The 22,348-nt window shown below is 37.3% G+C and overlaps 1 protein-coding gene across 1 annotated transcript; it reads right to left on the bottom strand.

Moving 5' to 3' along the window:
* Positions 1 to 15,106: 15,106 nt before the first annotated feature.
* On the bottom strand, positions 15,107 to 18,428 carry LOC145157594 (sulfite reductase 1 [ferredoxin], chloroplastic-like). Its single transcript, XM_079076621.1, has 7 exons — positions 18,374 to 18,428; positions 18,055 to 18,221; positions 17,733 to 17,930; positions 17,410 to 17,532; positions 16,617 to 16,733; positions 15,712 to 15,870; positions 15,107 to 15,539 (listed from the first exon to the last, which is right to left on the bottom strand). The coding sequence occupies exons 1-7, from the start codon at positions 18,426 to 18,428 to the stop codon at positions 15,333 to 15,335; spliced, it is 1,026 nt and encodes a 341-aa protein (XP_078932747.1). The 3' UTR covers positions 15,107 to 15,332.
* Between the last annotated feature and the right edge of the window lie 3,920 nt (positions 18,429 to 22,348).

Genomic DNA, 22,348 nt, shown 5'->3' with positions numbered 1-22,348 from the left:
AACAAAACAAATCAAATTTCATTTTCTCTTAATTTTGTTTTAATATATTACCATTGAATTGAGTTAAATTATGGAAGGAAAAAGATCAATTATATATCTTTCTATTGCAAAAAAAATCATTGAAGTTTATAGGGAAAGTAAAAAACAAATATATTTTTAACGAATATAACTCAAACATTTTTTCCTTCAACTGAAAAACTATATCCAATGATTTTTGAAAACCTTGATTGAGTTATTGGATGTTCTTCTTTTATCTTTTATTGTATTTGTTTTTATTTAAATTTTAGTAAGGTTGAGTAAATGGTCATGACTTTCAATGCTTTAATTTCTTAGACACAATGAAGAAAAAGAACATAAATTCGATGGGTTTAGCAAGTCACGTGATTAAAGAAGAATAGTAAGCGAGATATCATTATTAGTTTAAATATAATTGATCAAAACTATATGGTTGTAACGACGTAAATTTTTCAAAACAATTTTTCATTTTTAAAACATACTTTCAATCACACGATGATCATAAACATAATGTATTCACTGTGTCATAACAAAACATGTCCCCATAATCTCAATAACATAAAATCTATAAGTGTGTACGGATCATGCTGGCGCCTTCCCGCGATCCTCGCTCGTACCTGAAACACATAACATAACAACTGTAAGCATAAATTCTTAGTGAGTTCCCCAAAATACCACATACCACACATACGCCTTTCCAGGCCATAACTCTGTAGGATCTTCCGATCCATGTGTCTCAGGGACTTCCGTCCCAAATCCCGGTAGACCTTCCAGTCCTACCCGTATCGACCTTCCGGTCCGTAACCTCTTGACCTTCCGGTCCATATCATCTTGACCTTCCGGTCCATACCATACATAACATACATAGCACATACATATCACATAACCGCATATAGCACATACATCTCATAGCATACAAGACCTTCCGATCACACATAAGTACCCTTCCAGGTACAGTATAGTGAGAAGACTCACCTCGTATGATGTCTAGTAACTCACGTGCTCGATATCCCTGAATCTCGAAACAACGACCTAGCCCCGCCTAGTTACATAAAGTAATTATTTCAAATCATTAACGGCTCTCAAGGCTAGACTAATCCCTTCCTATGTCTTCTCAGAAGGGTAAAAGACCATTTTACCCCTCTCATGACTCAAAGACCCAAATGTTGACCAAACCCTAAAAGTCAACAAAAGTCAACTCTCCGGGTTACGCTGTGCGTACCAAACCTGTATGCTGGGCGTACCCGGCGACCTCACAGAAACGGGGAACGCGACCCCCTACGCCGCGCGTATTGGGATTACGCCCAACGTAATTCCCAGTTTCAGATTCCTTAGCTTTTGGGGTCTTAATCAGTTAAGAACCACGACCAACTTCTAGATCTGACCATTTCTAAGCCTCTTAATCCATAAAGTTGGTGACTTTAAGCCTTTGCATGGCTGGACAAGTCACTAACACCCATCACATTCCATTTCCCAACTCTAGAAAGCTCATAACTCAAGCATGACCTCATAACAACGACCAAGATGGAAACTTTATGGATCTATAACACAAATATCACTGAAATGGGACAGATCTAGGTCCATGGAGTACATTACACTCATAAAGTCTCCACCTTTGGGACTTTTAACCCTAGAAATGGTCCATGCAACATCAAACCAAATAAAGAGGAAAGTTTTGAACTTTATACCTCTAGATGAAGCTCCTTTCTCTGAAGATCTCAGATCCAAACTTGCACTTCAAGCCCTAGCCTCCACAAGTTCCTCTCATTCTTCTTCACTAACACACAAAGGCACTTTTAGCTCAACTCACCCACACACAAGCTTTAGGACGAAGGAAATGCTCTCTTAGGGTTTCTCTCTGTGAAATGGTGGCTGAGGATAAGGCCATATCATTCCTTTTATAGTCCTCAAGTCTTATTAGGGTTTTGCACCTGGGCCGGTTACGCCCAGCGTAACTTTGGTACGCCCAGCGTACCTTAAGGAGTTCGCGTCCATTTCAAGCGCATGAGTACGTGCAGCGTACTCATTTTCCATAACTTTCTTTTAAGGGCTAAACTTGACAACTTGGAAAAGAAGAAGGGTTTAAGAGATGCACCTGAATTTCAGGATGTTACAATTCTCCCCTACTAGAACAAGACTTCGCCCTCGAAGTCTCACGCTGAAAACAACTTTGGATGCTGCTCCCGCATCTCTGACTCTGGCTCCCAAGTCAGCTCGGACCCTCTCCGATGTTGCCACTGGACCTGAACCAGGGGCACTTCCTTGTTCCTCAAAACCTTGATCTTTCGATCCACAATCGCGATTGGCCTCTCAACATAATTCAGGCTCGCATCCACCTGAATGTCCTCTAACGGTACAACTGCTGTCTCGTCGGCAATACACTTCCTTAACTGAGACACGTGACAGGTATCATGAATCTGGCTCAACTCCGCAGGTAGCTCCAAACGATATGCTACCCTGCCCACCCTCGCGGTCACCCTGAACGGCCCGATGTACCGGGGCCCCAGCTTGCCCCTCTTCCTGAATCGGATCACTCCTTTCCATGGAGATAATTTCAGGAGTACGAAATCTCCTACCTGGAACTCAAGCTCGGATCGTCGTCTATCCGCATAACTCTTCTGACGACTCTGAGCCGTCAATAATCTCTGTCTAACCTGCTGTATCTGCTCTGTCGTCTGAAGCACTATCTCAGTGCTACCCATCACACGCTGCCCTACCTCTCCCCAACAAATGGGAGTCTGACACCTCCTCCCGTACAACAACTCGAAGGGAGGCATACCAATACTAGAATGGTGGCTGTTGTTGTAGGAAAACTCAGCCAACGGTAAGTACGTGTCCCAACTTCCTCCAAAGTCCAACACACATGCTCGAAGCATGTCCTCGAGCGTCTGAATCGTCCGCTCACTCTGCCCATCCGTCTGTGGGTAGTAGGCGGTACTGAAATGCAACCTCGTACCCAACTCCTCGTGGAACCTCTTCCAGAACCTGGAAGTGAAACGTACATCTCGATCTGACACAATCGAGATCGGTACTCCATGGCGCGATACCACCTCCCTCACATACAACTCTGCCAACCTCTCAGCAGAAGAGCTCTCACTGATAGCAAGAAAATGCGCGCTCTTCGTCAGCCGGTCGACGATCACCCAAATTGCATCGACACCCCTCGCGGTCCTCGGCAATTTGGTGATGAAATCCATGGAAATCTGTTCCCACTTCCACTGGGGAAACTCAAGCGGCTACAACTTGCCATGCGGACGCTGGTGCTCGGCCTTAACCTTGCGACAGGTTAAGCACCTCTCGACAAACCACGCGACATCCCTCTTCATACAGGGCCACCAATAATCTTTCTTCAGGTCCAAATACATCTTCGTGGCCCCGGGATGGATCGAGAACCTCGATCTATGCACCTCCTCCATCAGAATGGTACGTGCCCCGCCTGCATGCGGCACCCAAATCCGACCCTGAAAGGTCATCAGCCCTCGACTATCGGTAACGAACTCGGACACCTGCCCGATCACCCGCTCCCTCTTGCGGTTCTCCGGTATCACGGCCTCTGCCTGGGCCTCCCGAATGGTGTCCAACATCGGGGTCATCACTGTCAATCTCATATAATTGCCTCGAATAGGGGCACTCTCCGCCCTACGGCTCAGCGCATCAGCTACGACATTAGCTTTGCCCGGGTGGTACAGGATCTCACAATCGTAATCCTTTACCACATCCAACCATCTCCTCTGGCACATATTCAGGTTGGGCTGATCCATCAGATACTTCAAACTCTTGTGGTCCGTGTGTAAGGTACACCGAACCCCATACAGATAGTGGCGCCAGATCTTGAGGGCGAACACCACTGCCCCCAACTCCAGATCGTGGGTGGGATACCTCGTCTCATGAGGCTTCAGCTGCCTCGATGCATACGCTATCACATGCCCTCTCTGCATAAGCACCGCACCCAACCCTGATATCGATGCATCACAATACACCACAAAATCCTCCATCCCTTCCGAGAGGGCTAACACTGGGGCTTCGCATAATCTCTGGCGAAGTGTCTCAAACGAGGTCTGCTGCTCCGGACCCCATGAAAAAGCAACACCCTTCCGGGTCAACTTGGTGAGAGGCACGGCGATCTTGGAGAAATCTCTGATAAATCTCCGATAGTAGCCTGCCAATCCCAGAAAACTCCTGATCTCGGTGGGAGATCTCGGCACCTCCCACCTCATAACCGCCTCAATCTTGGCCGGATCGACCAAAATCCCATCCTGGTTGACGAGATGCCCCAAGAACGGGACCTCCCGTAACCAGAACTCGCACTTGGAGAATTTGGCATAAAGCCTCTCCGTCCTCAATACCCCAAGAATCTCTCTCATATACTCCTCGTGCTGCTCTCTAGATCTCAAATACACCAGTATATCATTGATGAACACGATCACCGAACGATCCAACATCGGTCTACACACCCTGTTCATGAGATCCATGAACGCTGCTAGTGCATTGGTGAGCCCGAAAGGCATCACCACGAACTCGTAATGCCCATAACGAGTCCTGAACGTCGTCTTCTGGATATCCTCATCACACACTCTCATCTGATGATATCCAGACCTCAGATCAATCTTGGAGAACCAAGACGCTCCCTGTAACTGATCGAACAAATCGTCGATCCTCGATAATGGATAACGGTTTCTTGACCGTCAACTTGTTCAACTCCCGGTAATCAATACACATCCGGTGCGAACCATCCTTTTTCTTGATAAAAAGGACCGGCGCTCCCCATGGCGAGCTACTCGGTCGAATAAACCCCTTCCCCAGCAGCTCCTGAAGCTGCGAGGATAACTCCTGCATCTCTGGCGGCGCAAGGCGATAAGGCGCCTTGGCGATAGGCGCTGCCCCCGGAACCAAATCAATGCGGAACTCTACTTGCCTCTCGGGAGGCACACCCGGCAACTCCTAGGGAAAAACATCCGGAAACTCACGCACTATCGGAACGTTATCCACCGAACTTGGCCTCCCAGCAGCCTCTCGTGTGTCCATGACATAGGCTACAAACCCGCTGCAGCCCTGCTGTAAACTCTGTCTCGCTCTGGCAGCCGAACAGAACGCTGACCCACATCGGGTACCCTCGCCGTACACCGTAAGTACTCCCCCACTGGGGTCCCGTATCGTCACCAACTGTCGCTCGCAGTCTATGACAACCCCAAATCGGCTCAACCAATCCATGCCTACTATGACACATACGTCCCCCATCGCTATCGGGACCAGATCTATCGGGAACTCAACACCGAAGATCTCGAGTACACATCCTCAAATCATATCTGTAGCATACACCGCTCGCTCGTCAGCTATGGAAACTCGTAAAGGTCGTCTCAACGCCTCTCGTCTGCTACTGATGTGTCGACTAAACGCTATCGACACAAATGATCGACTCGCACCCGAGTCAAATAGCACTAAGGCAGGTACAGAACTCACAAGAAAAGTACCTACGCATATCATCATATAAGCACAATATCTCAACTCAGCATAAATAAATAAAGAATACATACCAGCCATAACATCGGTCGCTGCGCGTACCTCCTCCGCTGTCAACTGGAAAGCTCTCCCGCGAGCCTTCGGTGCCTCGGCCTTCGCTGGCCGAACCTCGGTAACCCTAGCAGCAGGTGCAGATCCCTGTGCTGATCCCTGATGTAGCTGCGGGCACTCGGCCTTCCGATGGCCAGTCTGGTTGCAATGAAAGCAAACCATAAATCCCTTGGGGCAATCCTTGGCGATATGCCTCTCCTTGCCACATTTGTAGCAAGCACCCGATCGACAGATCCCATCATGTCCCTTGCCGCACTTCCCACAAGTGCATCCCTTCTGGCCTCCAGATCTCGTATAAGCGGACTTTGCCCGCTTGGCTGCCGGCTGAGACTGTGTCGGCCGCCGATCCATCCTCTGAGACTCGGCCTCCTCCCTTGCCTGAGTCTCCAACTCAATCTCCCTCTTCCGGGCATTTTCCTGAAGCTCGGCAAATGTCCGGTAAGTCGAGTTCGACACGAACTCCCGTATATCCCTCCTCAAAACGCCCAAATACCGGCTCATGCGTGCCTGCTCAGTAGACACCTGCTCAGGGCAGAACATTGCCCTCTCATGAAACTTCCTGGTAACCACAGTAACTGAATCAGTACCCTGCTTGAGGTTCAAGAACTCCTGAACCAACCGTTCCCTCTCCACCGGGGGAACATACTCGTCTCTGAACATGGTGGTGAACCTTTCCCAGGTCACCGCTGAAATCTCTGCAAGAGTGAAGCTCGCCGTCACGAACTTCCACCAATCCTTCGCTCCCAAGCGAAGCTGGTTCAATGCGAACCGTACCCTCAGATGCTCCGGACATGAACACGTGTAGAAGCATCCCTCGATATCAGATATCCATCCCATCGCAGCGATCGGATCCTGCGTCCCATCAAACTCTGGTGGCTTCGTGTTGCTGAACTCCCGAAGCAACAACGAATCACCTCCCTGAGGTCTGGCAACAGCCACAGCTGCAGTAGCTGCAGCAGCCGTAGCCTCAGTCACCGTTGCATACCACTCGTCAAAAGTCTCAATCAATGTGGTCTTGATAGACCCAAACATCTCCGGAATCTCGGCCCGTATCGCCGCCGCCACCTCATCGTGGACTATCTGACGAAGCTCCTCGTCACTCACGTCGCTCGCCTCAGGTCTGTGGCGTGTCCCAACCATGATGTCTCTGAAATACAACATAATAATATCAGAGACTCGCTTGAGCATACTCACACTCGATAACTCAACCCTACTCGTTCCTTAGTACCCAAAGGATTCTTACTTATAGTGCGCACTGCTCCGGTGTCTTCAGTAGTACGGGCCCTATACTACCGTCCACACCGCATCAGTATTCACCCTAAGTCCTCCTCCTTGGGTCCCATATCACAAGTACTCTATATCTCGCTGGCATAGGCTACCCTTCGGTAGACCTCTCATCAGCTCCTCACTGCTACCTACTCGCTCTCAAGCATCACATAGCAGCAAAATCCTTCCTAGGCTAAGGCATCACAAAATCAGGCCACTCTAGTCCTAATATGAATACCTAGCCAACTCTAGCATGCATATCATATCATAACATATCTCATAACACATAATGTAAGGGTATTTTGGGAAATCACCGTTCGGGCGCTGGCTGATCGTACACACTGCTTCCTTCTGCCTTTCTCAAAATCTTTTACTTTCTTAGAAAAATTGTTTATTTTATGAAAAACTTTCTCAATTCCTCAGTTTGAGTTCAGATTCATCTGAAGACGCACCCGAATCCCTCAACCCAAGGCTCTGATACCAACTTGTAACGACGTAAATTTTTCAAAACAATTTTTCATTTTTAAAACATACTTTCAATCACACGATGATCATAAAACATAATGTATTCACTGTGTCATAACAAAACATGTCCCCAGAATCTCAATAACATAAAATCTATAAGTGTGTACGGATCATGTCGGCGCCTTCCCGTGATCCTCGCTCGTACCTGAAACACATAACATAACAACTGTAAGCATAAATGCTTAGTGAGTTCCCCAAAATACCACATACCACACATACGCCTTTCCAGGCCATAACTCTGTAGGATCTTCCGATCCATGTGTCTCAGGGACTTCCGTCCCAAATCCCGGTAGACCTTCCAGTCCTACCCGTATCGACCTTCCGGTCCGTAACCTCTTGACCTTCCGGTCCATATCATCTTGACCTTCCGGTCCATACCATACATAACATACATAGCACATACATATCACATAACCCATATAGCACATATATCTCATAGCATACAAGACCTTCCGGTCACACATAAGTACCCTTCCAGGTACAGTATAGTGAGAAGACTCACCTCTTATGATGTCTAGTAACTCACATGCTCGATATCCCTGAATCTCGAAACAACGACCTAGCCCCGCCTAGTTACATAAAGTAATTATTTCAAATCATTAACGGCTCTCAAGGCTAGACTAATCCCTTCCTATGTCTTCTCAGAAGGGTAAAAGAACATTTTACCCCTCTCATGGCTCAAAGACCCAAATGTTGACCAAACCCTAAAAGTCAACAAAAGTCAACTATCCGGGTTACGCTGCGCGTACCAAACCTGTACGCTGGGCGTACCCGGCGACCTCACAGAAACGGGGAACGCGACCCCCTACACCGTGCGTACTGGGATTATGCCCAGCGTAATTCCCAGTTTTAGATTCCTTAGCTTTTGGGGTCTTAATCAGTTATGACCCACGACCAACTTCTAGATCTGACCATTTCTAAGCCTCTTAATCCATAAAGTTGGTGACTTTAAGCCTTTGCATGGCTGGACAAGTCACTAACACCCATCACATTCCATTTCCCAACTCTAGAAAGCTCATAACTCAAGCATGACCTCATAACAACGACCAAGATGGAAACTTTATGGATCTATAACACAAATATCACTGAAATGGGACAGATCTAGGTCCATGGAGTACATTACACTCATAAAGTCTCCACCTTTGGGACTTTTAACCCTAGAAATGGTCCATGCAACATCAAACCAAATAAAGAGGAAAGTTTTGAACTTTATACCTCTAGATGAAGCTCCTTTCTCTGAAGATCTCAGATCCAAACTTGCACTTCAAGCCCTAGCCTCCACAAGTTCCTCTCCTTCTTCTTCACTAACACACAAAGGCACTTTTAGCTCAACTCACCCACACACAAGCTTTAGGACGAAGGAAATGCTCTCTTAGGGTTTCTCTCTGTGAAATGGTGGCTGAGGATAAGGCCATATCATTCCTTTTATAGTCCTCAAGTCTTATTAGGGTTTTGCACCTGGGCCGGTTACGCCCAGCGTAACTTTGGTACGCCCAGCGTACCTTAAGGAGTCCGCGTCCATTTCAAGCGCATGAGTACGCGCAGCGTACTCTTCAGTACGCCCAGCGTACTCATTTGCCATAACTTTCTTTTAAGGGCTAAACTTGACAACTTGGAAAAGAAGAAGGGTTTAAGAGATGCACCTGAATTTCGGGATGTTACAATGGTTTGGAGGGTTCTATATATAAGTTTAGGTATAACAGCCACATATTCCCTAAGCCCAATTGTTAAGGGAAAAGTGAATATGTGGTTGTTATGTACCTAAGCTTAGGTATAGAACCTCTTAAACGACATAGTTTTAAACAAAACAAATCAAATTTCATTTTCTCTTAATTTTGTTTTAGTATATTACCATTGAATTGAGTTAAATTATGGAAGGAAAAAGATAAATTATATATCTTTTTATTGCAAAAAAAAATCATTGAAGTTTATAGGGAAAGTAAAAAACAAATATATTTTTAACGAATATAACTCAAACGTTTTTTCCTTCAATTGAAAAACTATATCCAAAGATTTGTGAAAACCTTGATTGAGTTATTGGATGTTCTTCTTTTATCTTTTATTATATTTCTTTTTATTTAAATTTTAGTAAGGTTGAGTAATGGTCATTACTTTCAATGCTCTAAGTTCTTAGACACAATGAAGAAAAAGAACATAAATTCGATGGGTTTAGCAAGTCACATGATTAAATAAGAATAGTAAGCGAGATATCATTATTAGTTTAGATATAATTGATCAAAACTATATAGTTTGGAGGGTTCTAAATATAAGTTTATTTACATAACAGCCACATATTCCCTAAGCCCAATTGTTAAAGGAAAAGTGAATATGTGGTTGTTATGTACCTAAGCTTAGGTATAGAACCTCTTAAACGACATAGTTTTAAACAAAACAAATCAAATTTCATTTTCTCATAATTTTGTTTTAATATATTACCATTGAATTGAGTTAAACTATGAAAGGAAAAAGATCAATTATATATCTTTTTATTGCAAAAAAAATCATTAAAGTTTATATTAAAAGTAAAAAACAAATATATTTTTAACGAATATAACTCAAACGTTTTTTCCTTCAATTGAAAAACTATATCCAATGATTTGTGAAAACCTTGATTGAGTTATTGGATGTTCTTCTTTTATCTTTTATTGTATTTGTTTTTATATAAAATTTAGTAAGGTTAAGTAAATAGTCATGACCTTCGATGCTTTAAGTTCTTAGACACAATGAAGAAAAAGAACATAAATTCGATGTGTTTAGCAAGTCACATGATTAAAGAAGAATAGTAAGCGAGATATAGTTATTAGTTTAGATATAACTGATCAAAACTATATAGTTTGGAGGGTTCTATATATAAGTTTAGGTACATAACAGCCACATATTCCAATTGTTAAGGGAAAAGTGAATATGTGGTTGTTATGTACCTAAGCTTATGTATGGAACCTCTTAAACGACATAGTTTTAAACAAAACAATTCAAATTTCATTTTCTCTTAAATTGTGGAAGGAAAAAGATCAATTATATATCTTTTTATTGCAAAAACAATCATTAAAGTTTATAGGGAAAGTAAAAAAACAAATATATTTTTAACGAATATAACTCAAACGTTTTTTGCTTCAATTGAAAAACTATATCCAATGATTTGTGAAAACCTTGATTGAGTTATTGGATATTCTTGTTTTATCTTTTATTGTATTTGTTTTTATTTAAAATTTAGTAAGGTTGAGTAAATGGTCATGACTTTCAATGCTTTAAGTTCTCAGAGACTATGAAGAAAAAGAACATAAATTCGATAGGTCTAGCAAGTCACATGATTAAAGAAGAATAGTAAGCGAGATATCATTATTAGTTTAGATATAATTCATCAAAACTATATAGTTCGGAGGGTTCACATAACAACCACATATTCCCTAAGCCCAATTGTTAAGGGAAAAGTGAATATGTAGCTGTTATGTACCTAAGCTTAGGTATAGAATCTCTTAAACGACATAGTTTTAAACAAAACAAATCAAATTTCATTTTCTCATAATTTTGTTTTAATATATTACCATTGAATTGAGTTAAATTATGGAAGGAAAAATATCAATTATATATCTTTTTATTGCAAAAAAAATCATTAAAGTTTATAGGGAAAGTAAAAAACAAATATATTTTTAACGAATATACCTCAAACGTTTTTTCCTTCTATTGAAAAACTATATCCAATGATTTGTGAACCCTTGATTGAGTTATTGGATGTTCTTCTTTTATCTTTTATTGTATTTTTTTTATTTAAAATTTAGTAAGGTTGAATAAATGGTCATGACTTTCAATGTTTTAAGTTCTCAGAGACTATGAAGAAAAAGAACATAAATTCGATAGGTTTAGCAAGTGACATGATTGAAGAAGAATAGTAAGCGAGATATCATTATTAGTTTAGATATAATTGATCAAAACTATATAGTTTGGAGGGTTCTATATATAAGTTTAGGTACATAACAAACACATATTCCCTAAGCCCAATTGTTAAGGGAAAAGTGAATATGTGGCTGTTATATACCTAAGCTTAGGTATAGAACCTCTTAAACGACATAGTTTTAAACAAAACAAATCAAATTTCATTTTCTCATAATTTTGTTTTAATATATTACCATTGAATTGAGTTAAATTATGGAAGAAAAAAGATCAATTATATATCTTTTTATTGCAAAAAAAAATCATTAAAGTTTATAGGGAAAGTAAAAGATAAATATATTTTTAACGAATATAACTCAAACGTTTTTTCCTTCAACTGAAAAACTATATCCAATGATTTGTGAAAACCTTGATTGAGTTATTGGATGCTCTTCTTTTATCTTTTATTGTATTTGTTTTTATTTAAAATCTAGTAAGGTTAAGTAAATGGTCATGACCTTCGATGCTTTGAGTTCTTAGACACAATGAAGAAAAAGAACATAAATTCGATGTGTTTAGCAAGTCACATTATTAAAGAAGAATAGTAAGCGAGATATCGTTATTAGTTTAGATATAACTGATCAAAACTATATAGTTTGGAGGGTTCTATATATAAGTTTAGGTACATAACAGCCACATATTCCCTAAGCCCAATTGTTAAGGGAAAAGTGAATATGTGGTTGTTATGTGACTAAGCTTATGTGTGCAACCTCTTAAACGACATAGTTTTAAACAAAACAATTCAAATTTCATTTTCTCTTAAATTATGGAAGGAAAAAGATCAATTATATATCTTTTTATTGAAAAAACAATCATTGAAGTTTATAGGGAAAGTAAAAAAAAACAAATATATTTTTAACGATTATAACTCAAACGTTTTTTGCTTCAATTGAAAAACTATATCCAATGATTTGTGAAAACCTTGATTGAGTTATTGGATGTGCTTCTTTTATCTTTTATTGTATTTTTTTATTTAAAATTTAGTAAGGTTGAGTAAATGGTCATGACTTTCAATGCTTTAAGTTCTCAGAGACAATGAAGAAAAAGAACATAAATTCGATAGGTTTAGCAAGTCACATGATTAAAGAAGAATAGTAAGCGAGATATCATCATTAGTTTAGATATAATTGATCAAAACTATATAGTTTGGAGGGTTCTATATATAAGTTTACGAACATAACAACCACATATTCCCTAAGCCCAATTGTTAAGGGAAAAGTGAATATGTGGCTGTTATGTACCTAAGCTTAGGTATAGAACCTCTTAAACGACATAGTTTTAAACAAAACAAATCAAATTTCATTTTCTCTTAATTTTGTTTTAATATATTATCATAGAACTGAGTTAAATTATGGAAGGAAAAAGATCAATTATATATCTTTTTATTGCAAAAAAAAATCATTAAAGTTTATAGGGAAAGTAAAAAACAAATATATTTTTAACGAATATAACTCAAACGTTTTTTTCTTCAATTGAAAAATTATATCCAATGATTTGTGAAAACCTTGATTGATTTATTGGATGTTCTTCTTTTATCTTTTATTGTATTTGTTTTTATTTAAAATTTAGTAAGGTTGAGTAAATGGTCATGACTTTTAATGCTTTAAGTTCTTAGACACAATGAAAAAAAAGAACATAAATTCAATGGGTTTAGCAAGTCACGTGATTAAAGAAGAATAGTAAGCGAGATATCATTATTAGTTTAGATATAATTGGTCAAAACTATATAGTTTGGAGGGTTCTATATATAAGTTTAGGTATAACAGCCACATATTCCCTAAGCCCAATTGTTAAAGGAAAAGTGAATATGTGGCTGTTATGTACCTAACCTTAGGTATAGAACCTTTTAAACGACATAGTTTTAAACAAAACAAATCAAATTTCATTTTCTCTTAAATTATGGTAGGAAAAATATCAATTATATATCTTTTTATTTCAAAAAAACAATCATTGAAGTTTATAGGGAAAGTAAAAAACAAATATATTTTTAACGAATATAACTCAAACGTTTTTTCCTTCAATTGAAAAACTAAATCCAATGATTTGTGAAAACCTTCATTGAGTTATTGGATGTTCTTCTTTTATCTTTTATTGTATTTGTTTTTATTTAAAATTTAGTAAGGTTGAGTAAATGGTCATGACTTTCAATGCTTTAAGTTCTTAGACACAATGAAGAAAAAGAATATAAATTCGATGGGTTTAGCAATTCACATGATTAAAGAAGAATAGTAAGCGAGATATCATTATTAGTTTAGATATAATTAATCAAAACTATATAGTTTGGAAGGTTCTATATATAAGTTTAGATACATAACAGCCACATATTCCCTATGCCCAAATTCGATAGGTTTAGCAAGTCACATGATTAAAGAAGAATAGTAAGTCAGATATCATTATTAGTTTAGATATAATTGATCAAAACTATATAGTTTGGAGGTTTCTATATATAAGTTTAGGTACATATCAGCCACATATTCCCCAAGCCCAAGTGTTAATCTCACTTTACTTTTTAAATTTTAAATCCCATATACTTAAACAAATGAGATAGCCAACTTCATGGGGAAAAAATCCACCTAAGCTTCTCCTCTAAATATGGTTCTGCTACAAACGCACTTCAAAACCGCATATCCATACTGTATACGAAATGCTCAACCATAAAAAATTTTGCGTTTGTTGCTTTCTTGCCGAAAACACCCATCCATGTTTAATTCCAACACTTTATCTCAATTCGCGTCTTCCTTGTTTGATTTTTAAATTACAGAGCATCACCCATTGTTTCTCTAAATGTAATTAAGCTACATACCCCAATGTAAAAACCTCCCCTGAGAGCCCCATGGCCAATTGAGTAAATTCAGGTAAGTTTAATAAGTATAATATGGAAGATACCAACCTTTAATTGTGGCAATCTTATGTACAATGTACGTAGACTATTTTTCTTTTTTCCTTATGGTATTAACCATGAGGAAAAATAAAAATACTAAAAATATATTTAAAATAAAAAATAATAAGAAAAACTGAAAAATAGAAGAAAAATGAATAAAAACACTAGTTTGGTAAATATTTTTTTCAATAACCTTATTTTGGTCAAAAACTCTCCAATCTCTAGTTGCAAACTTTTCTCATTGAATTCAACTTCTAACACCATACTCGAAGGGTATTTGAAATCTCACCGTTAGAGATGTATTTAAGGGAACCTTAATCTCATCGCTACCACCATAGACATGTGCACTAAGTCTCTAGCTAAACCGTTTATCAAGTGGTTTGCTAATTTTTGTTGAGACCGGATAAACTTTGTGGATGTCACTCTATTCATGATCTACTCACAAAATGGACAAAAATGTATAAGTAAATATGATTTTGTTGTCATGGTTGTGAACCAATGAAAAGAATCGAGTCATCAAAGAGACAAAAGCTCTCTTAGAATGGAATATCAAGAAGTTGTCTTACAAGAAAAATTGAATTGCTTTTGGTGATATGGTAGCATAGGTAAGTCAATTGAAACCCTTGTAGCTTTCGGTTTATGTTGCATTTAAGGTCATAATGTGATTCTCAACCCCACATCAACCTTGGGATCAATTGTTGATATGGAGTAACATTTGTAAGTTTGGAATAACTGGGTTAGTCGAAATATTGATAGAAAGCTAAATTTTGAATTTCAAGTTCTTGAAACCATTTTAAAGAGTTTTAAGAATCAGATGAGCAATATGAGAATTTGTGAAGTGCAACAACAATCCATGCTACATAATAACTGAAAACTTGTTGATATAAAACATCAGGAGATGACAATATCAAACTACTCAAGACTACATCAAAATTTAAAACCGAAACACATACATAAACAGAACCAATCAGAGATCAAACACTACTCTCAATAAACAAAAAAACTAAGTCTCAAAACAAACCTTGATTTAGAAATGGAATCAACACCTAAATTGAAACACATTAGAGCATCATATATAATACAGACTTGCAAAACATACTCTTATTCCTCCCTCCAATTTCAGTAGGTGATGGTGAGATGTTACTTACTGGCTTTTGCCATTTTGCTGTGAAGCAGCAAAATTACGAATCACTTCCATTGCCAATTGATGAGCACTCTTGTTCTCAACCCTTGCAAGTGCATCCACAGCTTCAAATGTTTCCTTATCAGTGAAAAGCTTTAAGTAGTATCGCGATGATGATTTTGGTACACCTTCCCATTTGTCCACTATTTCTTGAAGTTTCTCAAATCCCTAAATTGTAATTCAATAATAAAAAGCTAAATTAATTTTTTAATTTTAGTTTTATTCAAATATTTATTTTTTTTATCATAGATACATATAATTGAACTTATTGTTTTTACTTATTTCAATATATAACAATGGTATTTTGGTCTTTTAATAAGAAAATAGATATGAATCTTACGACGCGATTTGTCAAGTCGCCAAATGATTCTTTAGATTTCCTCTTGGATTTCCAGCTGTGGAACAAGGGTTCAAAGACTTTCTCAAGGTCCTGGATCTTAACCTTGTTCATGAAAGTTCTGGCTAATGCAGTTTGACCTGGTGTTCCCCTAAGCCATAGCTACAAAAAAAACCAATGTCATTTTCTTTTAAATATCTAATACTTTATCACAAAAGAAATAATCAAAACTCCTAGCAACTAGTATAAAAATCAAAACACTAAGGTTGTGTTTGGCACGCCATAGCTAGCTGATAAGCTGGCTTATTTTTCGATCTTTTTTAAGTTGTCATGTTTGGCAAGCCAAACAGTAGCTTATAATCTAGCTTTTTTAAATTTTTCCAAATATACCCCATAATTAATTATAGAAACACATTCTTTTAAATGTCTTTTTATGTCATTTTATATCTTTCAACTAGCTTTTCAACTAATTTTACCAAACACCATTTTTTATTAGTTACTTTTTCAGTTAGCTTTTTATTTAACAGCTCGATTTTCAACTAACAGCTAACTTTTCAACTAACAGTTAACTTTTCAGCTAGTACTCCAAATATAACCTAATATTACATTTTTACAAAGGGTAAGACTAATCAAACATTTTAGGGCTATTTTCCATGATGATGAGGACACAAAGGGCGTGCAAGTCTTTTGCACACATGATCAAAAGTGAACCCCTGTCCACACCTGACAAAAAAATTGCTACTTTTTTTATCATTAACGCCACTCTTTGTCTTGGGTAGGACAAAAACTTGCAGCTTTTGTCTTATTGACATCAGTCGCAACTCTCCATTACTTTAAATGTATGTCAGATGAAGTACAACCTGTTCTATTCTGTTTTGTATTGTGTAACAAAAAGAAGTGAAAAGTACCTGATAGCTATTAGGACCATCACCAACTAATCCAAGTTCAGCCATGTAGGGTCGAGCACAGCCATTAGGGCAACCAGTAACTCTTACTACTATGGATTCATTATACGGAAGACCAACCTGACATCACAATTTCATGCTTCTTATCTTAATTAAAATCACATGCAATTTTTTTTTAAATAAAACAACCAAGTTTCACACTTGTTTCACCTAGGTACCTCCAACATTTTTTCAACAAGTTTAACCCCTCAACTTTTAAATGTACAGTGAAACTTTTTTTTGGTCCATTGTTACGAAATTTTGTATTTATTGATGACGTGGCACAGCGTATAAGATGTGGCAGACAAATGGAAACAACTTCATTAAATAATAACCAAGTTTCACTATCAGCAAAATGTACAAATTTGAGAGTTAACAAGAAGCTTGAGATATTTAGGTGGAATAATCATAAAATTTTGTTGCTATTTAAGTTATGTTTGGCATACTAGCTAAAAAGCTAGTTGATAGCTAAAAAACCAACCGATAAAAAACGAAGTTTGGTAAAGCTAGCTGAAATATATAAATGACATAAATAGGCATTAAAAGAATATGTTTTTTATAATTAATTAAGGGTATATTTGAAAAAAAAAATTAAAAAGCTCCTAAAAAGTTAGTGTAAGTAGCGTTTTAAAACGTTAGCTTATGAGCTACTTTTTGGCTTGCCAAACATGACAACTTAGAAAAACTCGAAAAATAAGCTAGATGTGACACGCCAAACACAATATTAGTAAACTAATGAAATTGATTTGATAAATACCTTCTCAAATACAACTCGGTAATTGCGAATTCCTCGTTCGGCTTCGGTAATTGCAAGAGGGCAAAGAGGAAGAGCAGGGCATGTCATTGCAGTTATGTTAAGGGGGTCCACATAAGTAGGAGGCTACTAAAAAATAACATTATATAAGTAACAACTATAGAAAACCTATAAAAGGTCATGTTATTTTCATTTCTTTTTATTTTGACTATTTTCTATATTTTTTTCTTATTAAAGAAATTATACTTTGAAGAAATGAAAGTAGGATGATATAAAAAAACAAACAAAAGTACGTTGCTATTTCTTGTAAAAGCTAAATGACTTACCAAAAGACCTCCTTGTGCTAGAGCTACAGTAATAGGGCATTTCCAAGAGGGGCGAATATCACAAAGGACAATATTTTGGTTTAATGTGATCCTCACATTCAAGTTATACTTCTCAATTATTTCCCTTAATGTCTTCTTCATTATCCCCTTAACCCTGCCACTATCAACATGGAACCCACAAAATAAACGCCCATCACCCTGCCACTGCCACAAAAAAATAAATAAAACTCAAGTAAGAAAAATAAAGTAACGTCTTTTTAAGAAAAAGATTGAAAGTATCAATGTACAATGACATAAGTGGATAGATTTTGATGAAACTAACCTGATCATTCCATCCAAGGTGGCTTTTGAATTCCCATTCAGGTAACTCCTTTGGAGGTTCAAACTTCTTTCCATAGTACTCTTCAACAACTGATCTAAACTTATCAATTCCCCATGAATCTATCAAGTACTTCATTCTACTGTATCTTCGGTCATCTCTTCTCCCATTTTAAACAACAAACCAAATTTTAGTAAGCCAAACTATCAAACTAGGCAATAAAAAGTATGCATCAACAGAAAAGACATCGATAAAATAATTTTTTCCCATTTTCATATTACTTAACAAAAAAATTAAGAATAAGTTGATATGACTTATATACATCTATCAATCAATTTTTCTCTTTCCCTCACAATCCGGTCTAATCCACCATCCATTTTAGTTAATTTAACTAAAACTTAATAAAAGAGGCATTTGATATAATTTATAACCATGTTTATCATAAATCACTTTAATGATCTATGCAAATGAATAAACTAAAAAAATTAGGTATGTAGTTATTTATTTTGTCTTTCCAGCTTCAGAAGAATATGAGCTTATGGAGTTACATATGGAAAAGAGAATATTAAAGAAAAAGAAATTAAAGAAATAGTTGAATACTAAAAGAATACACTTATAAGAAATGATATCTTGAACAGATCATGGATGGTCCATGTGTTTATGTGCTTTTCTCGTTTTTTTGGTTTAGGTCCATTAAATTATTTTCCAATTTTAGTCCCTGCTTCATGGTTTATCACTCACACCGTTAATTTAAGTTTCTCAAGCCTTATTAAATGACTATTGTCACACCCCCGAACCAGACGGTGGAAACGTCCGGGGGCTTGTGCGTGACTTCATCTTGAAATATCATTATGGTGATTATAAATGAAACATAACATCATCATTACCATGCATAATATAATACAGCTGTCATTGTTTACATCAAGTACAATCTTTTAAATAACATGACCAAAACATTCAATGTATGATGTTTAACAGTACACAGAACAAGATCCCATATTCTTGTTGATTCTTCTGCTTAACGAGTCCCTAAGAATACAAGTTATTTAAAAAATGTCAACATATATAATGTTGGTGAGTTCATAAGTATATTTGAGAAAATGATTTGTATAACTTTGTAATCACAAGAAAATCCTGCATTTTCTTAAATAGTTTGGTATGTTTATGTCTGATCTTGTATTAATGCATGTGTGTTATTGTTTAATAGAATGCCAAAGGTGATAGAAGAAAATGTAAATAGAATGCCCCCAGACAACCCGATGTTGCCCGAAAAAGAAGAATAGACAATGTTGTCGTACCAACACCGAGGTTGAGTACCAGTATGAGTAAGTTTCCGAGTAATCCGACATAAAAGAAAAATAGTCTTCCGCAAACTTCATAATGTTAATTCCTCTAAGTGAGCCGTCATAACCATACTAAATAATGACAATTTCTCCTGTCTTGGCGTTTGTGAATGCCGACTGAAAAATATAATAAGGTTATAGTCACCCTAGACCGATGTAGTCTAACTGTAGCGAACAGCTCAGGTGTGGGGGGTCATCCCCGTATAGATTTATACACAAAACCCCACTCTCCCTCAAATAGACTCTGATTATAACTACAGGCTATAATCGTACACTTAATAGGTGTCGACCGACAAAAACTCACTAGATCCTTAATCGAATTTACGCGAAGATAAACGTATATAACTCATTCCAGGCCCAACGAACCATGTAAGTGAGCCACTAGGGCATCGCTAAACATGTAAGTCATTTCAAAACCTAATATGAATGAGATTATATAACATGGGTCCAAAATATATGTAAAAGGACAACTAAGACCCATTTCACATGTAAGGTATTTATAGGCCCAAATAGCACGCAAATAGTATACAAAACCTATCAAACATATAAATGGGCCACTAAGGCCCAATAGCCTAAAAATGATCAAAATTAAACCGTTTGTTAGTTTATTGTTGGTTTTGGTTCAAGTAGTCACTAAAATAGCATAAAAGGCCCACTTTTTGTAAAAATGACGTTCTTGGCCCATTAAGCCAAAAATTTACAATTAAGGCCCAATTTTTGTAAAAATAACACATTACTCCCCATTTTGTTCAAAACTTGTATTTATGACTAGTTTTTGGTAAAAATAACATTTTAAACCCATTATTGTCAAAAATATCATTCTTGGCTTGATTTTTGTGAAAATACACATTTTTCTGGTTTTTGGCTTTTCTGAACCGGTTGTTGGAAAATTTGTAGAAAAATCATCGTAAGTCGAAATTTGGATCCGTAAATTCTGGAAGTTTGGAAATTTTGTCTACTTTGTTTACAATTTTTGTCATAATTTTTAATGGCCTCTAACAAGTGTGAAATTGCTCACCTTCACAGGCTGGTCCGAAATTATTTCAAATCTGATAGGCAGTTTTGTAAAATTCGCCAAAAATTGTAGAAAAATCGTATGAAAACGTGAGAGTAGTCATTTTAAAGGTATAAACCTGAACTTTTTTCATGAAAAACAGTTTTGAAAAATATTATCATTAAGGTGGTCAAAACAGTTCGAAATTTGACCAAAACTTTTCTGTCAAGGGCTGAATTTTTAGTTTAGTTTATAGATCTTTGAACACAACACTCATGTTTGCTATTTTAAGTGTATAAATCCCAGATCTACTAGTTTACATGTATTATATGTTATAACACATACTTTTCTTAAGGTTTTCATGTAGATTCAAGTGATAAACTTAATATTCTTAACATATTTTTAGATTTATGAAGTAAATTGCACATAATCAACAAATAAGTCATGAAAAACACACATATTCATGCATATACACATAGATCTACATAAAGAAACTTGTATTCTCCCCCAAAACCAAGTAAAAATCGAAAATAGGGGGTATGAACTCACCTTGGGGTGATGGATCGGTTTTGATGAAGGGATATGAGAAGATGATGTTGTTTTCGGCCTTAGCAAGCTTTCCTTGTGTGGTTTTCGAGTTTAGAAGGCTTCTAAGAGTATGATCACAAACAAGTGTTTAGAAGGAGTGTTCTAACACAAAAATGAAGTTGTTTAGCTTGAATGTGTAATGACTTACCCAAGATTGATGATCTTTAGTGAAGATCTTCTTGGAACACCTAGAGATCTCGAAAATTTGGATGGAAGGAAGGAGGATGTTCTTGAGTGTTTTGAGAGAGTTTTCTTGAAAGATTTTTGAGAGAATGAGGGTGGTGTGAGGTGTTTTGGCCGAGAAGAAGAAGAAGAAGAGAGGAGAGAGGGAGTGAGGTGATGTGCATGGAGATCCTCCATGCAATAAAAAGGTGGCAAGCTCTCATAATTCCTCTAATTTCCCTTTATTTTTCTTTTCTTTTCCTCATTGGGCCGAGAATTGGGCTTAAGATGGATGAAATTGAATTAGTTTGGCCCACTCTTGGCTTTGCTCGATTTTGTGAAGCCCAATAAATATGTTTCGGCCTATTGGGCCCTTAAGTGTATTTACGACCCAATTTGACATAAAAGAATGGATTTATAGCCTATTAGGGTTAATCGGATTAGTTATGGCCCAATAAGGCCCATTAGGGTTAGAATGAATCATTCTAAGTCTAATGGTCCAAAATGCTAAAGTTTTATGAATGTGGTCCATTTAGAGCCTAGTTAGGGTTCCTAGGCCCAAGATGGTGAAGTCGGAGATTTATTGGTCCATTAGACCCAATAAGAGAATCTTAGTCCATAATGAACTTGAGCCGGGATTTCTAGGGTTTCCAACCCTTATTTGAACATATGAGATGTATTTGAACGAGCATAGAGTATAGTATTCACTTAGAGTACAAGCTTTTACAATGGATGATGTTTACATGGGAATAGAATTTCCTAGCAAAATGTCAGTTGTGACAACTATTTTGCCTTTTTATATTTTGTATTATTAATCATCTTTATAACTATCGATAGCCCGTAGGGCCCACCACCATCCACCTCTTTCCCATTTCACAATCTTCCTCAAGTTCCCTATCGGTTTTTGTTATTAACAGTCCTTACTCAATCCTTCTTGTATGATAGAATTTTTATATTTTGTATTGTTAATAAAACCAACACCCTGCAAAGTAAAAAAACGCAATGCATACAACATAGTGTCTCAATCGAAAACAAGAAAACTTGTTTCCAAAAGATATTATACTTTTTGAGATTAGTGAAATGTGAAACTTAAATGAAAAAGTTGTAGGACAAGTGGGGGTCGATGCAAGATGTTAAACTTGACGTAAGGACTAAAAATGCTAAGAAAACATGAGTTAAGTACTAAAACTGCAAATAAATTGTTTGAAAC

This window comes from Lactuca virosa, chromosome 2 (assembly GCF_052849685.1).
Source record: "Lactuca virosa cultivar CGN04683 chromosome 2, Lactuca_virosa_CGN04683_v6, whole genome shotgun sequence".
NCBI classification, from domain to species: Eukaryota; Viridiplantae; Streptophyta; class Magnoliopsida; order Asterales; family Asteraceae; genus Lactuca; species Lactuca virosa.
Note: the sequence above shows the minus strand (reverse complement) of the source record. Positions and strands in the feature narration are given on the sequence as shown.

Excerpts from the sequence above, each read along its gene's own strand:
- LOC145157594 (XM_079076621.1), bottom strand. The coding sequence starts at position 18,428 with ATGGATGGTGGATTAGACCGGATTGTGAGGGAAAGAGAAAAATTGATT. Across the intron at positions 17,931-18,054 it reads ACCTTGGATGGAATGATCAG|GGTGATGGGCGTTTATTTTG; the intron begins GTTAGTTTCATC and ends TGGCAGTGGCAG. Across the intron at positions 15,540-15,711 it reads GCGACTTGACAAATCGCGTC|GGATTTGAGAAACTTCAAGA; the intron begins GTAAGATTCATA and ends ATTACAATTTAG.